At 34.5% G+C, this 25,411-nt stretch overlaps 1 protein-coding gene across 2 annotated transcripts; it reads left to right on the forward strand.

Annotated features, from left to right (window-relative positions):
• Positions 1-3,247: 3,247 nt before the first annotated feature.
• Positions 3,248-7,491, forward strand: LOC145102480 (calmodulin-binding protein 60 A-like). Of its 2 annotated transcripts, XM_079039876.1 has the most exons (7): positions 3,248-3,632; positions 4,025-4,103; positions 4,510-4,562; positions 4,659-5,149; positions 6,055-6,215; positions 6,295-6,501; positions 6,578-7,491. In XM_079039876.1, exons 1-7 carry the CDS (start codon positions 3,541-3,543, stop codon positions 7,160-7,162), a joined length of 1,668 nt encoding a protein of 555 aa, XP_078896002.1. In that variant the 5' UTR covers positions 3,248-3,540; the 3' UTR covers positions 7,163-7,491. The 2 variants fall into 2 exon arrangements, with proteins under 2 accessions (XP_078896002.1, XP_078896003.1); XM_079039877.1 differs by lacking the exon at positions 3,248-3,632 and having other exon boundaries at positions 4,025-4,107.
• The last annotated feature ends 17,920 nt before the right edge of the window (positions 7,492-25,411 follow it).

The raw sequence follows: 25,411 nt of genomic DNA on the forward strand, positions 1-25,411 counted from the left end.
ATCATCAAGTGATCACCACCATACTCAAACTGAAATACAAACATATAAATGATCAACATAAAACTATATGGAACTTTTACTATATAGGTCTTCTTAGAATCCCCATGTTCATCTTTGTCTCAAGTACAAATCTTGTGCTTTCAGTACTATAGACCCAATACTACCTTCCACACCTATCTGTACCCTCCTCAAGAGCCGTCCTGATTCCTCTAAGTCACCACACTAAATCTATATACCAACCCTATGCTATACAACATACAAAATCTACTATGACACTACCTAGACTCTCGTAGGTATTCTCAATCTAACCGCCTCTACCATAAAAAAAATCTCAATCAACACTGTCGGTTGCATTATGCATGCAAGTTATACACAAAATGGGATCACATAGACTGTCAAATGATGATTCTACCCTAAGTCCACGACCAAACAAGGAACAAGAAATGAGGCTAAATCGATCATTATAGGGCTATATGATCCTAATCGTATACAACTTTAAAAGCATACAATTAGCAATTAACTGAGCTGATATCAATTCCAAGTAATACATGACATCCAATTCACTTAGGCTATAAGACATCACACATATCAAGCAACTCTATCATACGATTCCTAAGGGTATCCTTATCCCCATGCTAGCATACAATGCAGATATCAAATATGCTAATCATAACACATAAGTATGAGTATTTTGGGAATTACTTACTTGAGCTCGGCTGATTGCATGCATCACACCCCCTTTTACTTGGTGAAATCTTTTTATAAATTGAAATTTTCTTTTGAAAAGATTATCATTTCCTTAGTTTGATTTCTGACACACCCGAAAGTGTCCGAATCCCTCAAACCAAGGCTCTGATACAAACTTGTAACGACCCAAAATCCATAAGTAAAAATTTCATTTTTCAATTCATCGATCCAAACATCACATGTCTCGAAAACATCCAAAATACAAACCATCACAAAATATCATAGTAACAGAGATCATAAAATGCGGAAATCATGAGGGGAGGATGTGGTGCCATCACGTCAGACCCTTCCCTTTTGCACCCGAATAACCTAAAACCAAAAGCATATTTGTAAGCACAAAGCTTAGTAAGCTTCCCCAAAAAAATACCACATACACCATACACATAAATATAACAGCACGTGGCTATATCAGGTCTGTAACAACGCTCGGGTCTGTATCAACCCTATGTAAGGAAAAATGGTTGTGTCGGGTTCATATCAACCCCGAGTCTGTATCAACCTGGAGTCCATAACGACTCTGAGCGTAAATTGGCTCCATGGCATATATATCATACAATCATATAAGTAATAGTCACATAATGGCATACATCCTACACACAAATCAGTGGGCCAACCTTGGTGCCTTCGATCCACTAGTGTGGTAAGAAGACTCACATCTAACTGAAGATAACTGAATTGCACGCTCGAGCTGCTGCTAACATGACTCCTCACACTAAACATAACCCAATAACAATCCTAATTCATAATCGATATTAATCCATAAACGAAAGTCTAATTCGTCTTTTATCAATCTATGGGCAAAAGACCATTTTCCCTTCCCATTTATGACCTAACTAGACAAGGCCCACAACTCCTAATGGCCCAAGGCCCAAAAATGGTCCAAAAGTGTTTCCTGGTAGTACCCCTTGCGTACTACCCATTACACCCCGCGTACAACATTTGATGCAGAAAGGTTTACGGGGAAAAGATCCAGTATGTGCAGCGTACCCATGGTTACGCCCGACGTACGCATAAGAGATCTAGACCTTCTGTTAAGGTCTCAATGCTTTAAGACCTAATGTCCAAAGTTCAGATCTAACTCTAATAAACGTCCAAAATCATAAATTTGTAACCTTTATGCCTTTGCATGGCAAAAGGAAGCCAAAACCCAAAACCCTAACTTAAATCATCATCTAAAATTCCATAACTCTTGCATGGATGAATACCAAGGACCAAGCTTGCATTTTTATGACACCATACACCCTAAAACGTTTGAAAGGACAACTTAAAAGCTCCGGAGTATTCCATACTCACAAAAATCAAGGTTTTGGAACAAAAAGAGTATAAATCTAAGCTTAAACAAGATCTAGCAAAGAAAGCTCCAGAGTATGAACTTTATACCTTTTGAAGATGCACAAAGATGAAAAGAAACTATATCCAAAAGCTTGAGAGCAACACCACAACTCCAAAGGTCTTCCTTCACCACCAAGAACACCAAAATGTCACTCTAAAGCTTCAAAACTCACATACAAAGATTAGGGCTTTGAGATGGAGGTCGAAGGTAAGAAATGGTTTAAGGCCGACCCTAAAAATTAGGGTTTGTCCTTTGCTTGCACACACCTAACGTACGTGAGGGATTTCGTGACCATCTTTTAAGGTCCAACGTCCGACGTGCCTATCTCGTACGCCCAACGTAGGGACTAATTTTGCAATCTTTTTAAGGAATAAATGCTAAAAATGAAAATTACCTGGAACACTGGCGTTACAAATATCTAGAATTGAACCATCAATTCTAGCATTAAAAATGATCTTTGATTGGAATACACACAAACCGAATTTGAACTATCAATTTCGACACTTGTAGACCACCATGACATTAATTATGAGTTGTTTTAGCAAACCTTTCCGTTGAATGACCATACAATGTGTATATGTATACAATGAAACGATGCCATAACTACTTCCTTCTACAAGTTTATATCCAATGACCAAGGAAAAAAAGAAAACAACAAGAACGAGGCGTTTGTATTCCTTTCAGGAAAATGTATATAATCAATTACTCAAGTCTCACATGCAATATCTAGAGCAGTATCTAGAACATAACATGTATATTAAGGGTAATATGTTCATTTATAGAGTTTTTACTAACTATAACTAACATAATCAAATAAAATGACCAAATCCATAATAAAAATAGACCAAAATGACTATATCTATAATATTAGAATTCACGTCACATTAAAACCACATTAAAACCATAAGGACTAAATTTATAATTTTCTATTTTATACTATATTTTATGAACTTATAATATAGATTCATTTTTAAACAATATTTTCTAAAATATATTCTTAACAATAAAAAAATCAAAATCCAAAATAAAAAACCAAGTCGGATTCCCGCCTTTGCACAACTCTAGAAGCGCGTCCATGGCATCACTCCGTGGGACCATTCTTTGGAACGCGGTTTAGTGGGTCCCTTTCTATTCGTCCACATTCTCCATATCTCTGTTTTCTGTGACACATAATTTCTGATGTCTGAATTCCGTTCTCTCCTTCCGTCACCGCTACCCTCCACCAGACACCGATGCACAAACCCCGATATCGTCAGAAAAGCTTTAAAGTTTAAAGTTTCAGTTGTTGGTGAATCTGATCTGACACTGTATGTTGGCTATCTTGTCGTTTGATCCGCCTCATCGTCATCCATTATTTTGTTTATGGTGATCACCAGCAACGTTTCCACTACTACTGAGTTCTATTATTTAAGAATTTTTTCCGAAGTACTAAGCATCATCGCCGGTGGCACACAAAAATTATGTCTCAGAAGAAGCCCTCACCTCCTCAGGAGCAGCCTTCCGCCTCGTCTTCTGACGTCGGTGGCCGTCGTAAACGTCCTTCTTTCAGAAAGTAAGTCGGTTAATTTTCTCGTTTGTATTTTTTATTTTCCTCTTCCTTTTCCATTTGATGCCTGTAGGTTGATTGATTTGAGCAGAATTTAGGAATAAAGTGTCCGATTTTTTAGTAGAATTTATGAGTGACTAGATTGCTTGTCAAAATTGTTTTATGTTAGTGTGTGATTGACTACTTTTTATCCAATTTTTCTTCCATCTGATGACTGATGATATGCTAAGTTGACTGATTTCAGCAGAATTTAGGAGTAACTTATGCTGCTTGTTAAATTGTATTTTGATAGTGCTTGATGAGGAAACTTTTCATATAAACTGATTATCAATATTGCATGAGAATTGTTTTTGTTATTTTAACAAAGACTGTTTTACCTTTCTGTTTTTGATATACAGTGTGGTGCTTGAGGTGATGAATTTCAGAAAATTCAGCAAGTACATGGAGCCGATTCTGGAGCCCTTAATACGCAAAGTTGTATGTAATTATTTTTGTTCCCTCATTTTTTTCTTATTAATCCTGTTTCTGGGGCTTACAATGGATTTCTGAGATTCTATACTTGAAAGAAATCAAGTAAATACTACAAGTTGTTAAAAGAACTGTTATTTGTTAATTGTTATTACCTTAATGTATGTTGTATTTTAAAGTGAACCTCACACATAATTCCTGTTTGATATAGATTTAATTGATCTACCACTATTCGGGTGGTATTCTTAAGAGAGGATGAGAGAAGTTCAACTCCATTTTTCATTTTTTTTTAATTAGATGCAAACACCCTCATTATATATTTACAGTAAATAAAAATATTTATATATAAACAAAATATAAAAGTTATTCACTTTGACAGATAGTAATAGTTTTGTTGATGATATTGAGTTTGTAGGTGAAAGAGGAAGTGGAATCAGCAATGGAAAAACATATGGCTGCCATGAACTGGTAAGGTGTATGATTCTGCTTGATAGATAGACACATTATTTTCCTAACACAGTTTATAATAACCATGGTTAAAGCCTCTGTATGGTGTCTCCATAGGGATATCGAGAACAAAAAAGACTCTTTTGCCCCTAGAAGGCTACAACTACAGTTCCTAAGTAATCTATCTCTCCCAGTTTTCACTGGAACCCGAATTGAAGGAGGAGACTGTAATACCTTAAAAGTAGCCTTGATTGATGCATGCACTGGAAAAACAGTTCCAAGTGGAATCGGGTCATCAGCAACAGTGGAAATAGTGGTTCTTGAGGGAGATTTTGATAGCATTGAAGGAGACAATTGGACAGTTGATGAGTTTAATAGTAATATTGTTAGAGAGAGACAAGGGAAGAAATCACTTCTTTTGGGTAATGTGCGTTTGAAACTTGAACAAGGTATTGGTCTTGTGGGTGATCTTTCTTTTACTGATAATTCAAGCTGGACAAGGAGTCGAAAATTTAGACTTGGAGCACGTGTTTTGGATAATTGTGATGGTGATAGAGTCAGAGAAGCAAAGTCGGAATCATTTGTTGTCAGGGATCATCGTGGTGAATGTGAGTTTTTACTATTTTGCCCTTTACCTTTCTGTTTCTTATTGCTTTTGATCATAATCATTTTAACAGACCCCGTTACAACACCCCACCTTGTAAAATGACACTATTTTGTCATGTAGATTTGGGCTCAAATGTAAAAGTAAGGGCAAAATAGTTATTTTTACATGTGGTTAATGGTTTAAAAGAAATAGTGTCCACTTTGGGGATGAAAAGGGGGATAAAATACATTTTAGGGACGAAAAATGTTAAAAAACAAAAAAAAGGACCATATACATAAAACAACACAACCACAGGGATTAAAGGTGTAATTTACTCTAAGTCTTATCTTGTTTATCCAACTGCTTAAATAAAATTGTCAGGGATGATCGTGGTGAATGTGAGTTTTTACTATTTTGCCCTCGTTCCCATGTAAAATGACTATATGCTCTTTACCTTTACATTTCTTATTGATTTTGATTATAATCATATTAATAGAGCCCATTACAACACCTCCCCATCTCCCTCCCGATCGTCCGTTGATCTCACGTAAAATGACTATTTTGTCCTTGCCTTTACATTTATTATTGATCTTGATTATAATTATTTATATAGGGCCCACTTCCATACACCACCTTCACCCTCCTCTTCTGTAAAATGACTATTTTGTAAATGGGCTCAGTTAAAATTGTAAAAGTAAAGGGCAAAATAGTCAGTTTTACATGGGGTTAATGGTTTAAAAGAAATGGTGTCCACTTCCAGGGATGAAAAGGGGGGATAAAATACTTTTTCAGGATGAAAAATGTTAAAAATGAAAAAAAATGGACTATATACATAAAACAACTTAACCACAGGGACTAAAAGTGTAATTTACCTCCAACTATCTAAGTAAATTCCAATACAAGTTTTTCTTTTTATTTGGTTGATAGTGTACAAGAAGCATCACCCACCATATCTGTCTGATGAGGTATGGAGACTTGAAAAAATTGGGAAAGAGGGAGCCTTCCACAAGCGGTTAAATAAAGATTCCATCAAAACAGTAAAAGATTTTTTGGCTCTCTCCTATCTCGACCCAAAACGCCTTCGAAAAGTAAGATTTTTTCATTCCCTTCTTCTTTTCTATTTAACTTTTATAAAAATTCAATTTATATATAAAAATCCATCCGCAGATCCTTGGGTCGGGTATGTCTACCAAAATGTGGGAAACAACTGTTGAACATGCTAAGAGCTGTGTGGTTGATGATAAAAAGCTGTATTTATACTGCCCTCGATCTCTAAACAGAAATGGTGTTGTGTTTAATGTTGTGGGTCAAGTACTTGGACTTCTTTCAGACTCAAAGTATGTTGCCATTGAGAAGCTCTCTGAAGTTGAACAGGTCAGCTTCTGATATCTTTTAAAATCATTTTAAAATAAATTTAAAAAAATCGGTTAATCATTTTTCGACATTTCAGGCGGAAGCACATAAATTGGTGATATCTGCGTTTCAACATCCGGAAAAAATCGTCCCCTATGATGATGAAGCCTCTCTTAGAACGGGCACTTGTTCTATCTCTGAAGATATTTACCCTTCAAACACCAAAATGATAACAACAAGAGACCCTGAATTCAGCAAAATTACAACTCCACATAAAAAAGGCCGATTCGATTACCCACAAATGATCACATCATCTCCAGAAGCTATGACATCGATTTATTCAGTATTGGGTATCGATAGCACAGATGAATACGGGTTACAAAGCATGGAATCTGATGATCTTAGATTCGATCAACCATTGAATTTAGTATCAGATACTTTGATTTGTGATGCGGGGACTTTAAAGAGTCATCATGATGATGATGAGGATATGCAGTATTTTGGTACTTCTTCTTCTTCACAAAAGGTGGACTTGGAGTGTGCGGTTGATGGGTTTTTCTTTCCTCATTCTGCCATTGGTAAAGCTCAAAGGAGATGGAAGATTGTGTCTAGTGTGTTGAAATGGTTCTCGCTCATGTTAGAGATACGCGAGAGAGATATTAAGTACTCGGGCCCACGATGAAAATATGGTTTGTGTAATTGCTGCCCGATTTTGAACATTGTGTGCAGTTTTAGGTGGTGAGATGTTGGAAATATTTGGTTAAAAGCGTGTATAGAAGAAACATGTATTTAGCTGTGTATTTATCCTAGTATCTGTCTGCAAAAGGGTTATTCTTCCGCAACCCTATGAGCTTGGCCTACATCCTCCCGTGCACCCCATTAGCAATTTAGCATCATGTGGGGAAATGAGGTGTATAGTAGGTCACAAAGCCGAATTATGTCTTTGATTTTAGTTGTTTTCTTAAACTTATCGAGTACAACATATTAGTAGGATGCATAATTAATATTTTATATCTTATACTATAGTATAAAACATATTAGTTATATCTTGAATTTTAAGAGGTATAGGATATAAAGTTTTTTGTACAAATCAATTTTACATAAATAAATTATTAATACTTGCTAAAAATTTGAAGACTAAATTTGAAGACTTGAATTAAGGAGGGTTATTAAGTAATTTAATTTCGAACACAATAACAATTTTAGAATATTAAATTCATATATATAAATTAATTCACATTTCTTGAAGTAGATACTGATAATAATTAATTTACGTTAAATGTATAAATAAACAATATAAGTATAAGCCTAAACATAAATATTTTATTTAAAAATGGTAATTTTTTTATTACATAATAACTAATAATAAACTATAACAATTATTTTTCCGTAAGAAAACCATTTGTCAAAAAATATATTTATCATCGCTGTTTTGTTCGAGCACACAACTAGTTATATAAAATAGGGTTTGTCATATTTGACAATGTAACATGGGATAATTTGCTCCATTAGTCCTAAGGTTATAATAGAGATGAATTTGCTGCTACACTTGGACTTTTGTTTTATTACATAGGGTGTAATCGACAAAGTAGCTTAGTTTTTATTTGTTATATAAGTGTTTGATAAAAATAGTTGAAAGCTTTTGAAATATATAAAATTAAATAAAAAGACAATTATTTAATTATATATATATATATATATATATATATATATATATATATATATATATATATATATATATATATATATATATATAAGATGTGTAAGGACCGTGCTAAGCACGGCTGATGGTGGTTTGTTTGGAAAATTCTACAAATATTATAACACGTTTGTTATTGATGTTTTATATTTGATACATTAAAAAATAACGACATATATTCTGACTGTTTACCTCCGATAGTTGCAGCCTAAACAAAAGTGTGTTTGAATGTAATTAGGAATCTAGCTATTAATGTTATAGACAAACAAATTATTTTTGCGAAAATTACATACCATTGTAATTAAAATGTCTCGAACAAAAGATAATAAAAATTAACATTTTAGTGTGTTGACAGGAGATGTTGATACTTGCATCTTCATTTGGATTTGGGAATACACTCTTCATGTAAAGTATTTCGGGTCCGGGAAGGCATGTCCAGACTGTCGTCCTCATTGTCAAGTGAACCACCACCTACAAAGCCGTTTCTTCCCTTTCTTCCCAGAATTGGCCGGTTGAAAGTAGGTTGGTTGTTATCTTCATTTTCTATAAAACATGGTTGACTTTCGAGCTCTCCATGTGGTTTTCCTGGTCAAGAAAACAAAACAGTCTTATTTCTGCAATGTTCTTAATTCAAAAGAAGTTACAATTAAAATTTAAGACTAATATATATTTGCCTTGGAAATTCAACATGTAACAATCTATTTGAGCCTTTGATGAAGTCATGTACTTTGAACGAACTACAATATTTCCATGTGATTATCCTTGTTTGTAGTGAATATCATGAATGGTATGATTGATGGATGTTTCTTATATGGATGAGAAAATGCAAGATCATTTACTCCACCAACATGAGCATTTATATGTAAATTCAAATTCACAACATATGATCAAGTAGAGCGCCAATTAACAAGCTCTACATGGAACTGACATAGGTATTCCTTAATTCTAAAAACCAACATAATAAGCACTTACTTAGTCATGTCCAATTCATTATGCAATTAAAAGAGATTGATGAAGAGGGAAATTCTTTCAAATTAAACAAATAGAACAACATTGTTCTAAGCTATTACCAGAATAATAGAAAATAAATACAACACACTATCAAGTTTTTTCTCTGGGTGAGGTTATGTTATGATTTCTAGTTATATCGACACATTTGGTGCCATGTTACATTTTCTTAGCGTTTTGTGTGTTTGCTTCAAGAAACTCATTAATTTTCTATCATGCTTATCAATTCTTTGTGGTCCTATACAACAATCAAACCAAATTTCCATTACTTTTGAAGGATATACATCAATAGACACACATAGCCATTTACATCTCAAATTACCTCTAAGATCATTCTGAACTTGTTATCCAGCCCCTTTGGGTTTAGAAAGTTCTAACACCTCAACAAATTTATAAGTAATGATATATGAAAAATTATCTATTTATTCAAAAACCGTTATAAACTAAAACAATTACACTTGTCCATAAAATTTAAAACAATTTCTAAACTTAACTAATTTTTTCTATAAACTAAAACAATTACACTTGTCCATAAAATTTAAAACAATTTCAAAACTTAACTAATTTTTTCTATAAAAATGCAATTGTATTTATCCACAAAAGGATTCACAACTTAAATGAAGCATAACATTTAATTATCAATAATCAAAACATATGAGAGAAATAATTAACACTTTCCATTGAAAAAAGAAACACAAAATGCTGCCAATATGTTTTATTTGAATTTTACTCTCCTTACAGTTGATAATGTGGTTATTTGTCTCTACAACTAAAATATATAGAAAATGCTAAAAGTAATAGAACTACCATGTTATAATTATGTTTAGAAATTGAAACCAATTAATATATATTTAATATCATTCAAAAGAAATCACATAACCTTGCAAAAAAAAAAAAAAAGAGAAGCCAACGCTGCATACCTAATCTCCAAAACCGAATAAAATCCTTCCAATGGTTCTAGTAATTGAAAGCAAACTAAGATATAAAAAGATGGTATTTTAGCAACATTGCCTTTCAGTTGGAAATGTAAGAATGTCATTATATGCAACAACCATTTGTTCAGTTTAGGTACCCCATTGTCACTATATGCAACAACTATGTAATTTACCTTCGTTGATTGTTCCAGGTTGTTTTAAGTTTCTTAAAACCCTTAAAAGAACTGAATAAAAAAAAATTAACAATATTAACCTTCAACAATTAAATATTAACCCTATAATGTCCATCTGACCCAAAAACGCTTGCAAATACATGAAGTTACTGATTTCAACAGTTAATCATCAAAAAAACAAGGATTTCTTACACGAAAATACTGACCAACTGCGATGACTCCAAGTTGTGGTTATTTCTAGAATCACCTCTACTTAAAATCAAATTACCTGTGATAACTATGGGAAAGTGAAGAAAATATGTATAAAACAATAACAAAAAGGATTAAAATCATCAAGAACTTACAAAGCTTACCCAAAATCGTTGCCTCCTGTTTGATTACAAACCCACAAAATCGTAGCACAATCATGAAAAATAAGCTCTTACTTAGTCACAACGCGACGAATGAAACCATCCATTTAACAAAATTAGATTTAGGGCAACCCATTTTTTCATAAACCATTATTCAGAAATCAGAGTTTATAAGAAAATTGTAACACCTGGTTCTTGGTACGTATTTTTAAATTAAGTATTTTGCATTACTGCCTCGGACTCGGCGAGTTGGTGGCCCAACTCGTCGAGTAGAAGCGATTTGGACACGGGAGTTAAGTGGCTGACTCGGCGAGTCAGAGAACGGACTCGATGAGTCCGTGCTGTCTGGACAAAAACCCTAATATGAGGGTTTGCACCCTATATAAACACCTTAACTCAACCTCCCTTGTCCCTAACACTCTCCTAGAGCTGCATATCAAAACCCTAGCCGTTTGTGTGTGTGTTAAGGCCATTTTGGTGCTTTTGTTGACTTGTGAAGCTTGGAAGGAAGAAGAGGAGCTTGAGTATTCGACTTGGGGCTTGTGGATCTAGAAATCTCATTCCATCTTCAGCTTAATCAAGGTAAAATGCTCCTGCTTTGGTCTTCCATTTGGTTGTTCATCTTTAGATTGTAGATCTTGGGTGCATTTAGGGCTTTCAAGCCATTTTCGGATTCAAGAGGTGTTATGTGGACTCTAGCCTTCAGATTTGGGCCTTAAAAGGGGTCTCATGGCATAAAGGTGCCAACTTTAGGGCCATGAGAGCCCCATGCACATTGTAGGACACTTTATATGGATGTTTGAGCTAAAAACCCCATGCATGTGCATCAAGTTTGGAACTTTACGTATAAAATGGACATTAGGAGGCCAGATCTATGGTTTTGGTGTGTTAGACCTCATTTAAATCGACTGTATGGAATTGGTCAAGGCCGGACTCAGCGAGTTGTTCTTGGCACTCGACGAGTCGGTGACCATTGTGCACCAAACCCTTCCTGTGAATGGGTAAGTGTTAGGAAGGAAGTCCCTTGTGAGTTTAGACGCGAAAAGGGACCTGGGAGTCATGGGACTCGGCGAGTGGTATGAGCAGACTCGGCGAGTCCATAGCAATCTCCCAATCTTTGAAGATGGACTCGACGAGTTGTTCATACAACTCGGTGAGTCATAGGCTGGACAAGTTCTTAAGTTGGAGATGAACTCGACGAGTTCAAGTAGGAACTCGGCGAGTCGGATGAAGATGGTCCCGATGTTATGATTGAAGGAGAACCTGTCGAGTTTTTGCTAGACTCGACTAGCAGAGCCGGGGTTTTGTGTGGGATTAGAGAAGCATGGACTCGACGAGCTGGTAGGTTAACTCGACAAGTCAGGTCAACTGAATGTTAACTTTGACCAATGTTGACTTTGACTGAACTTGGGCTAACCCTGTTTAGGGTTGTATGTGATATGTGTTGACTTGAAGGTTGTCGTGTAGGGATCGAGGAGTCGTTGGGGGTCGACTCGTGCGCCGAGGATAGTTCAGACACTGCACGACATTGAGGTGAGTTACCTTCCAGTAGGGGTGAGTTTAAGGCCACAATGTCGTCCCACCAAAAAGGGGTATTTAAAAGATAATGGTCTTTGTGATAATTATCTTGGTCTGGTTATGTGTTGGTTATGAGATTTATCTGGATAGTATGTTATGTGTATGGTAGGGATTAGTTTCCCTGATAGTGGTCGTTAGGACCCAAGGGTAGGTCGGTACCCGGATATGCCTGACTGTATGGTTATATCTGTTGATTGTATGCTAGTGGTAGGAGGTGAAATAGTCCCTAGTTACCGGTTGAAAGATAGCGATGTTGATTACCGGTTGAAAGATACCGATGATGGTTACCGGTTGGAAGATACTGATGAAGGTTACCGGTTGAAAGATACCGACGATATTGTATGGTATGTGGTATGATGGGGGAACTCACTAAGCTTTGTGCTTACAGTTTTGGTTTTGGTTTTAGGTACCTCTTCGTCGAAGGGGAAAGAGCCGGTGGTGTAGCAGCGCATCACACACATGTTTCCGCAAGAACTTTTTGGGACTGTACTCTGACTTTTAATACTTATGATGTTATGGTTTGAAATACAACATTATGATTTTATAATGAAATGTTTTATTAACAAGGTTTTGGTAAAATGTTTATTAAATGCGTTAATTCAAAAATGAAATTTTTGGCCTTGAAATTTGGGTCATTACAAGTTGGTATCAGAGCCCTGGTTTGAGGGATTCGGACACACCCTCGGCGGTGTCTGGACTCAAACCGAGGGACTAAAAGATCTTTCAAGGAAAAATGGTTTTCTAAAGTTTAAACTTAGAAATTTTTAAGAAAGACGAAGTGTGTGATGCGTGCGACCGGCCAGGCTCAAGTAAGTTTTCCCCAAGATACCCATACTTGTTATGTTATGTTATATGGTTTTGATTCAGAGAACTGCATGCTAGAATAGGACTAAGGATCTAGGAGGATGCCTTTTGTGCCTGATATATGATTATGAGAATTGCATGCTAGTTAGGGCTAAGGATCTTGAAACATCCCAAAAACGCAGTCTGAAAATTTCGTTTAATTTAATAATAAAAACCATAGTCGATAAACCTCATGTAAAAATCATAAGCTATGTATCTCAAAATATCTTAACAACTGCCAGATATATCAGAGTATAAACATCCTAGGCTGAACAAATGGTGTGTGCACTGCAATCTTCCCGAGCTCCTCTTTTGAAAACTGAGTACCTGAAACCAAAACTGAAAACCGTAAGCACGAAGCTTAGTGAGCTCCCCTAAACTACCACATACCATACAACATATAAAGCACATACTGGGCCTTGCCCACTGCATCGGACCGGAGTCCGGAACTGATTGCATCGGACCGAAGTCCGGAACTGACTGCATCAGACCGAAGTCCGGAACTGACTGCATCGGATCGAAGTCCGGAACTAACTGCATCGGACCGAAGTCCGGAACTGACTGAACATAGCATAACATAAACATGTATTTGCTAACATAACACATATACTGCATCGGACTGAAGTCCGGAACACATAACACAAACATGCTTGAATCACAAAGACATCAAGCACTCTAACTACTGCATCGGACTAAAGTCCGGAACTACTGCTAACTAAACGGGCCGACATTGTGGCCGTAGACCCGTTCCTACTGGAAGGAAACTCACCTCACACTGCTGAAGTCCCGTAGACACAATCCCACACTGCTGAAGTCCCGCAGACTCCACCCCAGCTGCTGGCTGACAGATTCTCGAACTGTCAACACCAAATAACACCCAATTAATAATTGGGTTCTAACACATAACTAAAAATACATGCTTTGGATAATTACTACATTACCCAATTAATAATTGTCACAAATTTCTCGTGTTTAAGTGGACCACAATACTGACGATTGATCAGACGAAGATGTGAAGATAAGGGTACCGACAAGTAGAATAAGACTGTCCAACAACTTTGATCCCAAATCACTCTTAAAGTTAGCTATTATTTTTATTTTTGTTAAGTTTGTTCATAGTGTTCTTCTAATTTAAATATTAGGGGAGAATTAAAATTTAAAAAAAAAAACAAAAATCAGAAAATTCAAAATTAAAAAATAGTATTATTTCTGTTTTATTTCTTGTTCAGAAAAATCAATATATATATATATATATATATATATATATATATATATATATATATTTGTTTCTGTTTTATTTTTTGTTCAGAAAATATGAAAAACCCAAAAATTTTGTGTGCTAAATTTTCTTTTAGTTTTGTTTTGTCTTGAAAACTGAATTCAGGTGAAAATGAAATTCATGGAGTTTGTGTTGAAGATTTCTAAGCCAAGGCTTCGTCCGTGAGCATCGAAGAATTCTCATTCGAAGGAGCAAGAAATGAAGATTATTCTTTCAACATTCAATCCTTCAACCCTAGAAGCAAGGTGAAGCTGAAATTAAAGATTATGTGACGGATTGCATTGAAGCCTCCTCAATTAGTCTGCCGCTATCGTTGTACTTGCTGAAGTGATCCAAAAGATTTGTTCTCTCTGATGTTCTCTCTGAAGATTCTCAAGCTGAAAGCGCTATCTTTCAAGAATCAGTACGTCAAGCCTCCTCACCCAATGGCGTTCAGAGTCAAATCTTGAAGAAAAGTTCAAGTGCTCAAGATGAAGTCATTCATTGAAGATTCATCAAGTACATCTTGAAGTTGTGAAGAATTTGAAGATAAATGCTGAAGCCAATCTCCCAATGAAGAAACAAGAAGAGCCAGCTACTTTTTAGGGGGAGCTTGTTGGGTCATTTAGAAAAGAAAGTTATAAACTAAGGGGGAGATTGTTGGGCAAAATATGGTTTACACTTTGCTTTTCTGGGCAATTATATTTTATGTAATATTTTATGAGCTTTCAGTCTAGTTTACGGTCAAGTGGGGTTTACGGTTGAGTTTACGGCCGTAAACAGGTTTACAGCTGTAAACCCATTTACGGCCCATGTTCACCAAGCCCATATTCCCTAATATATATATATATATATATATATGTGTGTGTGTGTGTGTGTGTGTGTGTGTTAGGGTTGAGGAGTATAGATTGATGAACAGTAGAGAGTTTACAGCCTAGCAAGAGAGAAACGAGTGTGTGTGTGAATCTTGTATTTGGATCTACATTCTAATCATCAAATAAAACAAGATTCAGATTATTCTTCTTCTCCTTCTCTTCTATTTGATCTGACATCATCCGTTTGATTGGGATTCCGCACCATCAAATGGATCTGATTGATACACAAGCAAATTAGGGATTTACACGAGGCCTCTCACCATTTTAACACACATAAACTATTTCGTCTACCCATGTTCTACCCAACATATTTGTAGATAAAATACATATACAGTTTAAAACTTGTATAAAACATCTGTTCGACAGTTACGTCAAATAAACACTTAATATAATTACACATAACACGTATTTTATAGAAAATACTTCATATCTAGGTGTAAGATGAAGTAACTACACACTCACTTGATTTGATGATAATCGGGCAACAATTCGTTGCTTAAAACGATCGTTTCTAATAAAACCGAGAGTTTTATTGAGAAACCGGGCTCTGCGAAGGTTGGGCTTCGAAACCGAAAAGATAAATTTTCCGTGCTTCTCGGCCACTTCATGGCGTATTTCGGGGCTTATAATCGATACTGGGGCTTTGGGGGATGTTAAGATGAAGAAAATATGAAGAAAGGGGTGAAAGATGGTGATTTTCTAAATGTATCGAGAAGGCTCGCAAGCCTTCTATGTATAAGGGTCTAAAGCTGATGATCCAATGGTTGAGAAGTCTCCACGCGTCAGCAGATCTGAAGTCTCGCAGGTGGCTCGCACGTGGCTGCGCATGCGAGGGCCTCGCTGGCAGCTCCTGATTAGACCGAGGTCTAGTCCGAAGTAGGGTGGGTTCTTGGCATCATACGAAGGCTTCAGACACGAGGAAGAGGACACGCGTCGGATTCTCACTGGACCGCTTCGGATGACTCAGCAGCTCGGATGAATCAGTAGAATTTCGGACACATGGCATGTTCTAAGCGAAGGTGACGTGGCCGAAGCCACCTATGCGAAATTTCTCGGTTTTCGCGCCAAAACTTCTAAAATCCATAACTTTCCCATACGAGCTCCGTTTTTTACGTTCTTTATATGTACGCGTAGGTAAGATTATGCTCTACAACTTTTGTTTAGACTTCGTCAGCTGATTTTGAATTTAATTTTTATATTATTATTTTTAACAGACCGGGATAGGAAATCCGTTAAAAATTCATAACTTCTTCATCCGACGTCCGTTTTCGTCTGTATTTTTACCCTTGTGCTACAATTGACGAGACCTTCGATTCTCGTTTAGGTCGTGTCGGCTAAAAATCACTCAATCTAAAATTTGAGTTTTTAGTTGTCTACTGCTAAGCTGAAACTTCGAAAAATCATAACTTCTTCATACGAAGTCAGATTTGGGCGTTCTTTTATACATACTCTCGGTTTAACGAACACTACAAATTTCGTTTAGATAACTAAGGAAAAAAAGTAGTTTATCAAAAACTCACTTTTTACGGCATTTGGCACCGTGCCGGTTTTGTCGCAAAACTTCGACAGGTCATAACTTCTTCGTTATAACTCAGATTTCGGCATTCTTTATATATCCGTAATCCTTGTCACGACCACTACAACTTTCTTAATAGATATCGACTTTATCTAATATTTATTTTTGAAGCTTTTTTTATTCTTAATTAATTAACTCCTAGTAATTAAGCATAAAACACATAATATTCACATAATTCATTTTCATTTCTTCAAAATGAGTTACAAAGGTTAACCTAGACTATCACCTCAATATAAATGACTAGGCTAGAACTACGAGTGTTACAGAAAGGTGGCTTATCGCTTGGATCTGTCGGACGAGCTTAGCTAGATACACAACACCTTCCACGTGTCCTAGCTTCAGAAGTGTGTCACAGACGAGGTCGCGGTTATTTCTCTGGACGACATGTAGGTGGATGAAATTCTGAACTACATTGAGAGGCCCGTTGCAGTTCTGGATAGGAAGACTAAGTCCTTCGTAATAAGGAAGTGAAGCTAGTAAAGGTGCAATGGCAGCACCGAAGAGGCTCTGAATGGACATGGGAGCCGGAGGATGGAATGCGAGACCACTACCCGGATTTGTTTGCATCAACAGACTTCAAGGACGAAGTCTAGTTCAAGTGAAGGAGATTTGTAACGCTTGTTTTAGGTATCATTTATATCTCAAAATTTTAGGGTTTTATACTAGGACTCAATGAGTTGGGAAGCCCCAACTCGACGAGTAGAGATCTTTTTAGACGCGGGACTTAGGGTCTACTCGACGATTTGGAATGCCGCAACTCGACGAGTAGACATTGGAAAGAAAAAACCCTAATTTTCTGGGTTTTGTACCCCATATAAAGAACTTATGGCTCATTTACAGCCTCCCTCATCATCCTTATAGCCCATAGAAACCCTAGTTCGAGCCTTATATCTTCTTGAGTGTGTGAGAGAGCCTTGGAGAGTGATTTTGGTGTGGTTGTGAAGGAATTTGGAGCATGAAGAGGGTGGAGTAAAGAGAGAAGCAGTAGATTCGACATCTACTTTGTTTTGGCAACCATCTTGAGGTATAAAGTTGCTACTTTGACCTTTATTTGCTTAGATCTCATCTAATGAAAGTATATGGTCATTTTGGGTGCATAATGGTGTCATTATCGGATTTGAACTTGTCTTGAGGATATGATAATTTTTGGTGCATAATGGTGTCATTTCTCCATGCTCTAAGTTTTCTTGTGGTGGCACATGTCACACTCTTGTTAGGCCACATCGTCGTGTCTGGTATAAGAGTTGTCTCCGGTTTTGCCACGTAATGCTCTTTGGGAGGTTCCACATTGTCGTCTTTGCAAGTATTTTTCGTAATCTTTGAAAATTTATATATCTCGCATATGAGCTCTTTTTTCAACGTTCTCTATATCTACATATTCGTATTTCCGAGCACTACAATTTTTATTTAGATTTCATTGGCTAATTCATATTTTATTTTCACTTTACAATCTGTAAAAATTACACTATAAAAGATGTTATGAAATTCATATATTCTTCATACGAGCTTCGTTGTCGACGTTCTTTATATCGACGGATTCGTATTACAAGGACACCTATTCTTCTTTACACTATTTTGGATGATGAGCAACCTATTTTCATTTCGTATTTTACAATAAATTAAATACCGATACACTATGTTGAACACGCAACTTCAAAAAATCATAACTTCCACATATAATGTTAGATTTTGGCTTTCTTTATACTCACTAGCTCGTAATCAAAACTACTATAACTTTCGTTTAGATTATTTTTTCAAAATAATCTTTTTATTATAAATATTATTTAACGTAATTCTTTAAGTTTATAATAAATTTTTATACAAATATTATATGCCAATAATATTTGTCCATAAAACATGTACGTATTAATTAAATATAATTATCATTTATATAATTCGTATGGTGTACAAATAATTCTTATTAACTCAAAACTATCTTATTCGAAAATTTTAAGTATTCAATAAAATGAATAATAATAACTTTAATGCCTCTTCTAGTCCGAATTCATAGATGTTATACTGGTTCTTAATTCTTCATTTCTCGCTAAATCGTTGACAAATTTTTTTGTTCTTGGACCAGTTTAGTATGATTCCGAACAGATGGTCATCCCGAATTCTCACCATCATCACAAGGAGAATCTGGATTATTTATATTATTTTTCTTTATGTTATTTTTTCTTTTGGATATCATCTTATATAGATAATGTTATTATTATTATTAAATTAATAATATTAACAATTTTTTTCAAAGTCAATTACCGAAATCATGTTTCCTACGTGTCATTTTCTAAGTACGACCATCACATTTTTATTTTTTGTTATGATTTCCGAACGAGTTATAGATTGAAACACTATATTGGCATTGTCTATGTTACAATTATTTAATTAATCGGATCGCACCTCATTTAATTATGTTACAATTTCGGTTAGAAAATGTTAATATGTTATTGACAACTTCATTTTTACTTCGGATGAAAACTGAATGTTTAGATAAAATATGTTATTCTTAGAGGAATACTTGAAAGTTTTCTAAAAAACTAGTAATTGATATTTACAAAAAGGATGAATAATAGATTGTTTTTTGAGATTTGCTAGTTGCAAAATAAACAACCCATAGTTTTATTAATTGTTTAAAGTTATAAATTAACAGATAAATTATTGTTTGAGGTTTAAAATCATCAGAAAAATGAGAAACTATTTTCTTTGGTTTAGTAATTACGAGAAAGAGAATTGGCATATAAAAGAAAGTAACAAGATATTTTATTCAAGTTTTTAAAAAAAATTGTGACTGGTTATGGTCTGACCCTCAACCGTCATAGGGGCGTGATTGGACAAAACGTCCTTTCCACCATTTGTCTTATTCACGAATTCTCCTAAGCCTATAAAACCCCCCCTCCTTCTCTCCATTTCAGTGTATTCACATTCATCGTTTCTATTCCATTCTACACAGAGAGAGAGCTACTGAGCTAGAGTGAAAGATTCGAATCATCAATGTCAAACAATCAAGGAAGCCAACAAGCTGACGGACCTCCACTCAACCCTTGGGGACCGGTTCCCTATAGCTCCGGGTTTGCAATCTTCCTGGTTTCCATGATTGCAGCTGCCAATTTCTTTTGGGGCGTGAAGACGAAATGTTCGCTGTACAAAGCGTACATGTTTTTCATCATTTTCACTTTGATAATCGCCTTACATTTGCTTGCAATGGATGCAACCCTTTTCCTTGTGAAGAAAGTTAAAATAAGAGAGTTTCTGGTCACCTTGAAAAACTACACTATGTGGCTAGCCCTTCTATTTGGCTGGATAGGGTTTACATTATTCAGCTTTTACAAGGCGAGAGAATACAGATTTGGTAGGGATGTGACGATTACTACGACCGTGATGCTGGGCTTAGGCCACGTTCTTCTGTTTTACCTCGTTTTGGTAGATATGGGTTGGGTTAGAGGAATACTATGCATTGGAGAAGAAAGACCACCAGTGGTACAACCAGCTGTTATTCAACAAGAACAAGTTGAAAATCTGGCATGAAGATATAGAATACAGTTTGATGATGATTTAGAGACGAAGATTTATGTTTTAGAGTTAATTTCAGTCATTTTAGTTTTTATTTTCCCTTTTTTTTAACAGCTAGACGAAGTTTTTATTTTCCCTAAGTACGGCACAATGTTGAATTAAAATATCTTTTTATAATTTTATGTTATCATTTTTTGTGAATCTTTTCTTCGGTATATGAACTGTTACATTTTATTTTTATATGAACCATATAGAGAGATTGTAAGACTGCGGAATATAAAACACTTTTGGATTTATTAATTTAGTTAGTGATAGTTAAATTTCAATACTTAAAGTTCAGAATTTCAAACATGAGATATACAAAATATGTGTTAAACATGCAACTTGATAAATAAAATTTTAATTAGTCTAGAAGTTTATTGATTTTATTTTTTTCTGAAATTAAAAGATAGTCGTTTTGTGAGGAAAATTATATAAAGTTTAAAATTTCAAGATTATCGTGAAACAGAAAAAACGAAGTAGACAGGCTATTTGATACTTATATTTATCATTTTAGTTAGAAGAATGCTCACTTTACACAAAAATAAAAAGATTAGTTTAAAAATTCAGACAAATATATAATAAATACTACCATTAAATATAAATTTGTAATTTCTTATAAAAATATAATATTTTCATTTAAACATTATTTTTATTTTATATTCTACATTTTACTCATATCACTCACTTCAAACTTTCATACTTCTTCAAATTTTCAACTAATATTATGATTAATGGTTTTTATTATTATCTTATAAGGATGCTATTTTTATATTAAATAAATCTTTCCAAATTTATTTTCATCTTATTGTTTGTCAATTACATTTATTTATAGATTAAAGACTATCAATTTAGTTACAATCGAAATCAATATAAACCCATTGTGACAGTTGTTTCATACACTTCGTTGGTGCGTTTTTAATGTATGAAACATAAGAAAAACTATAATTTACTCTAATAATATATATAACAAATATACAAATTAAAATTTTTTATATTGTAACTTACTTTAGAAGTCAAAAAAAAACCTCAAACAAACACAAAAACTTTTAAGTTTTTTTAATTGTTTGTTTATATTTATTTTTTATGACTTTTGTATACGATTTGTGTGTATGCATGTATGCTTGCTCAGACTATTAGCCCTATTTATAGTAATAAAAATTACAAATAATCGAAATAACAAAAACAACATAAAATTTTAAATATCAAAACTTGTATTATATGGAGATAATGCTAATATCATAATTGATCAATTAATAATACCAAAAATCTCAAACTAAAATCCAAATTTTGAACCAGCTAAATAAGTTTTGACTTGAATTACAAATTAGACATAATAACGTAATGACGTATTTAAATAATATTATTATGGGGGCACTATTTGATAAGCATATATTCATTCTGCAAAGACATATTTATACACTCATGTTTAGCACGAGATAATGATTTTGTGTGAATGAAAACTATTAAATTACTTTAGGAAATTTAAAATTTCGAAATTGATTAGGATATTACACCACACTCAATCATCTAATTCAAAATAGATATTAAAAGATAACTTCATTTGTTAAAAAAAAAAAGGTATACGTAGCTCCCAAATGGTCTCGAGTGGGCAAAAACACTCTTCGACATAATGACGCTAGCAATGCTCAAATCATAAATCATATATGTGATGACATTATTAAAATATTGGGTTTTTGACAACCATAGTATATCAATGTTTTGGTCAATTTGCATATTTAGTTACTAAAGATTTTTTTATGCTTAATTGATCCTTAATATTAGTAAATACCGGCTAATTGCCCCACTATGAACCTAGTAAACGGAACAACCAATGGTATTGCTTATGTGGAATAAATTTAAATTATATATTTCATTTTTTATCCACGTATGATGCAGAAGTCAAAATAAACACATTTATTTACACACAACTACACTCATTCTTCGTTCTTACTTTTTCTCATCTCTTAGTGATTGCGAAACACTAAACCTAGGGTTCGATGTCGGTTTCTCCAATCAAAGTCAGTGAGCAGTCATCCAACCCACAATGTCTAGCCCGACTCCAAATTGTTATGGACTCTGCCTTATAGTAGAGCTGAACTTCAAATGTGTTTTTCTTAGAAATCTTTTCTCGTATAACCATGGTATCAATTTCACTTTCAATGATCACGATTTTTCTGGAATGACATACGCTGAATGTAAGAGTGAGCGTGGTGCGGTTCGGTGCGGTTATTAGCCAAAACCTCACCACTAACCGCAAATGCGGTTAATCCATTTTCAAAACCGCTTAGTGCGGTTATTTTTGCGGTGCGGTTTTGTTTTTTCTGTGTTGCGGTTATTAACCACATGGAATTGGTGCGGTTATTTTGTGTGATTTTTTTTACTACGGTTTAGAGCTCAAACGATTTTAAGAGTTCAAACATATTACTTGTAATAAAAAACCATAATATATTAGATAATTAACTTAAATCACAAACAATTAATATCTTAAAAACGTCAAATCAATAGTAATTAACAATAAATTGTCTTAAAATTGTCTAATTTTATTATTTTTCAAAGTTAAACATAACAAAAAACCATATTTTTGTTATCTAGTATTTTATTCATCTTTCATTAATGAAACTTGTCTTACTTTTAATATTTAATATATTGATAATTAATAAAACAAGTTGTATATAATATATGAGGTGCGGTGCGGCTTTTTTGCGGTTTTTTAAAAACTAATAACCGCACCGCACCGCAAATTTGCGGTTTTTGAAAAACAAAAAACCTCACCATCGGTTTTTATTGCGGTTGCGGTTTATCGGTTGCGGTTTATGCGGTTTTTGCGGTTAATTTTAGTTGCGGTACAGTTTTTGCTCACCCCTAGCTGAATGTATCACCTTTCTCGAACGGTTCATGCAAGAAAGTATAAAAAAGTTATACTACGGTGAACCAAGCAAGCCCTTAATATCTGGGATAACTGCTATTGTTAATGATGAAGACTATGGTGGTTTCATTTTTCATGCATATGAGACGGATGGTAAAATTTGTATGTATGTAGACCATGACGGTAAAGGAATGGACGATTGGTTTCGTTTTGACGTAGAAGAGGAGGATGAAAATGATTCATGCATTGATGGTGATGAGAATGAGGATGAAATTGATAACCAAACAGGTGTGGATCTGGACTTTAATGAGGACATAGTCACTATGAATAGGACAAAAGGTGATGGCTTTCTAAATAAATTAGGTGGCGAAGAGGAAGATGGAAATGATAACAACATAGATGATGATGTTGGGCGTAAAGATGATGATAATGTAACTCAACAACATTCCATTTTTAATGAGTTACTTCCATGGAAAAAGCAGTTCCTAATACTTGGTATGAGGTTCAAAGATCCAACTCAATTAAAATCAATGTTATGCAACTATGTTGTTGTAAATGGGTACCAACTTTGCTTTGAGAAAAATGATAGGAAACAAAATGAATACTCACCAAATAGTTTTTAAACCTTCGAAACTTCACTAAGCTCAACCAACTTCTTTTAAACCTTCGAAACTTCACTGAAGTCTTTTTTCCTTTTCATTTCAAACCTCATTTTGCGAAGCTGGTCTTTGTAGTAACCCTCCTCCATTTCTTTGTCTTTCCACATAAAAAAAACTTGCATTTTGGACCTTCAACTGACTGATTAAAAGGGAAGACTAGAATTTGGGTTAGGGTTATGATTAACGCAAATGTGTACATTTCCAGCTCAAAATAACAAAAACGGTGTAAGTAAACAAAAAGAATACTCACCAAAGAGTTTTTGCAGTTCCAAAACCTTCGAGCTATTTTATCATCAGTCCAGGCAGTCCTTTCTATGCTTATTGCGTCTTTGCAATCACAAGGTAGACATGGTTCATCATCACGAAGGTTTCCGACACACAGGAGGTTGATTGGTCGATCAGAAGATGCAGACATTGCTCTGGTTATATCGATTGAGTGTTGGTATCGGGAGAGAGGCACTGACCTAATTTGGGGTAACAATGTATCGTCGATGGTTCGAACGAAGGTTCCATTTAAGGAAGGTTTCCATGTTATAAGATGACATGGTCAAATGGTTGTCTACATAAGGCAATACACGTCAGCAGTGACCCCTAAAAGATAACATTTTCTCCCATTTTTTTAATTAGCCGGTAATTACTAACATTAATGATCAATTGAGCACAAAAAACGTTGGTGACTAAATTTGCAAATTGACCAAACATTAATATGATGAAGTGTCAAAAACCCTAAAATATTTACCCTTTTAACATTACGTATATATCCTTCGTCACATTACTTCTCATATATGTTCATATGCAAATCCTTATTTTTGAAAAGAGATTTTAAAATGATACTAGCGTAATCATAGGAACTTATCGGATAACTTTGGTGCCATAAGCTTGTAAAATTTCAACAAGCTGTTTTAAGAGTTCTCTTTTAAATAGATATAGCCTTTTCATTGTCCGATTGCTATATCTTTATATTAGAAATTTCATAATTCTAATTACACCATGTATTTTAAATTATCAATCATCCTACATAAACTTTGTGTGACATTTGATTTAATCAGTTGTAATGTTTCCGATTGAGTTTTAATTGCACTGTGTATTTGTTTCCTAAAAAACTAACCCCATCGGTTGTTGATATGTTTCTGATTGAGTTCGAATTTAACATTAGGTGTTGAATGAGCAATGCAATAATATTATATTGATTATAAAAGGGGACATATTGTGAAGTTTTTAATGTCAATCATATTATACAACTACAAAACTTGATTATTTGAATGCTTAAAAATCATAATAAAATCTACTTTTAAAGAACGAAGCATATTAAAGATAAAAAAAAAACTGGGGGCAATATTAATTATAAAGATCAACTAATCAGGTGGAGACAAAAAAAAAATGTAATGTAGCTTGAATTATCTGACGCGAAAAAGAATGGGATTGTTTGTTAGTTTGTTACAAGAGGTAGTGAGGCGCGTCGAGCCGTCGACACCATATTTCTGACAAGTGGCATACAATCCCATACTTTTGTTATCACTCATCATTTTAATTGAATTGTATTAATTGAATTACAATGA

This window comes from Lactuca serriola, chromosome 4, assembly GCF_051521515.1.
Source record: "Lactuca serriola cultivar US96UC23 chromosome 4, Lser_US96UC23_V15, whole genome shotgun sequence".
NCBI classification, from domain to species: Eukaryota; Viridiplantae; Streptophyta; class Magnoliopsida; order Asterales; family Asteraceae; genus Lactuca; species Lactuca serriola.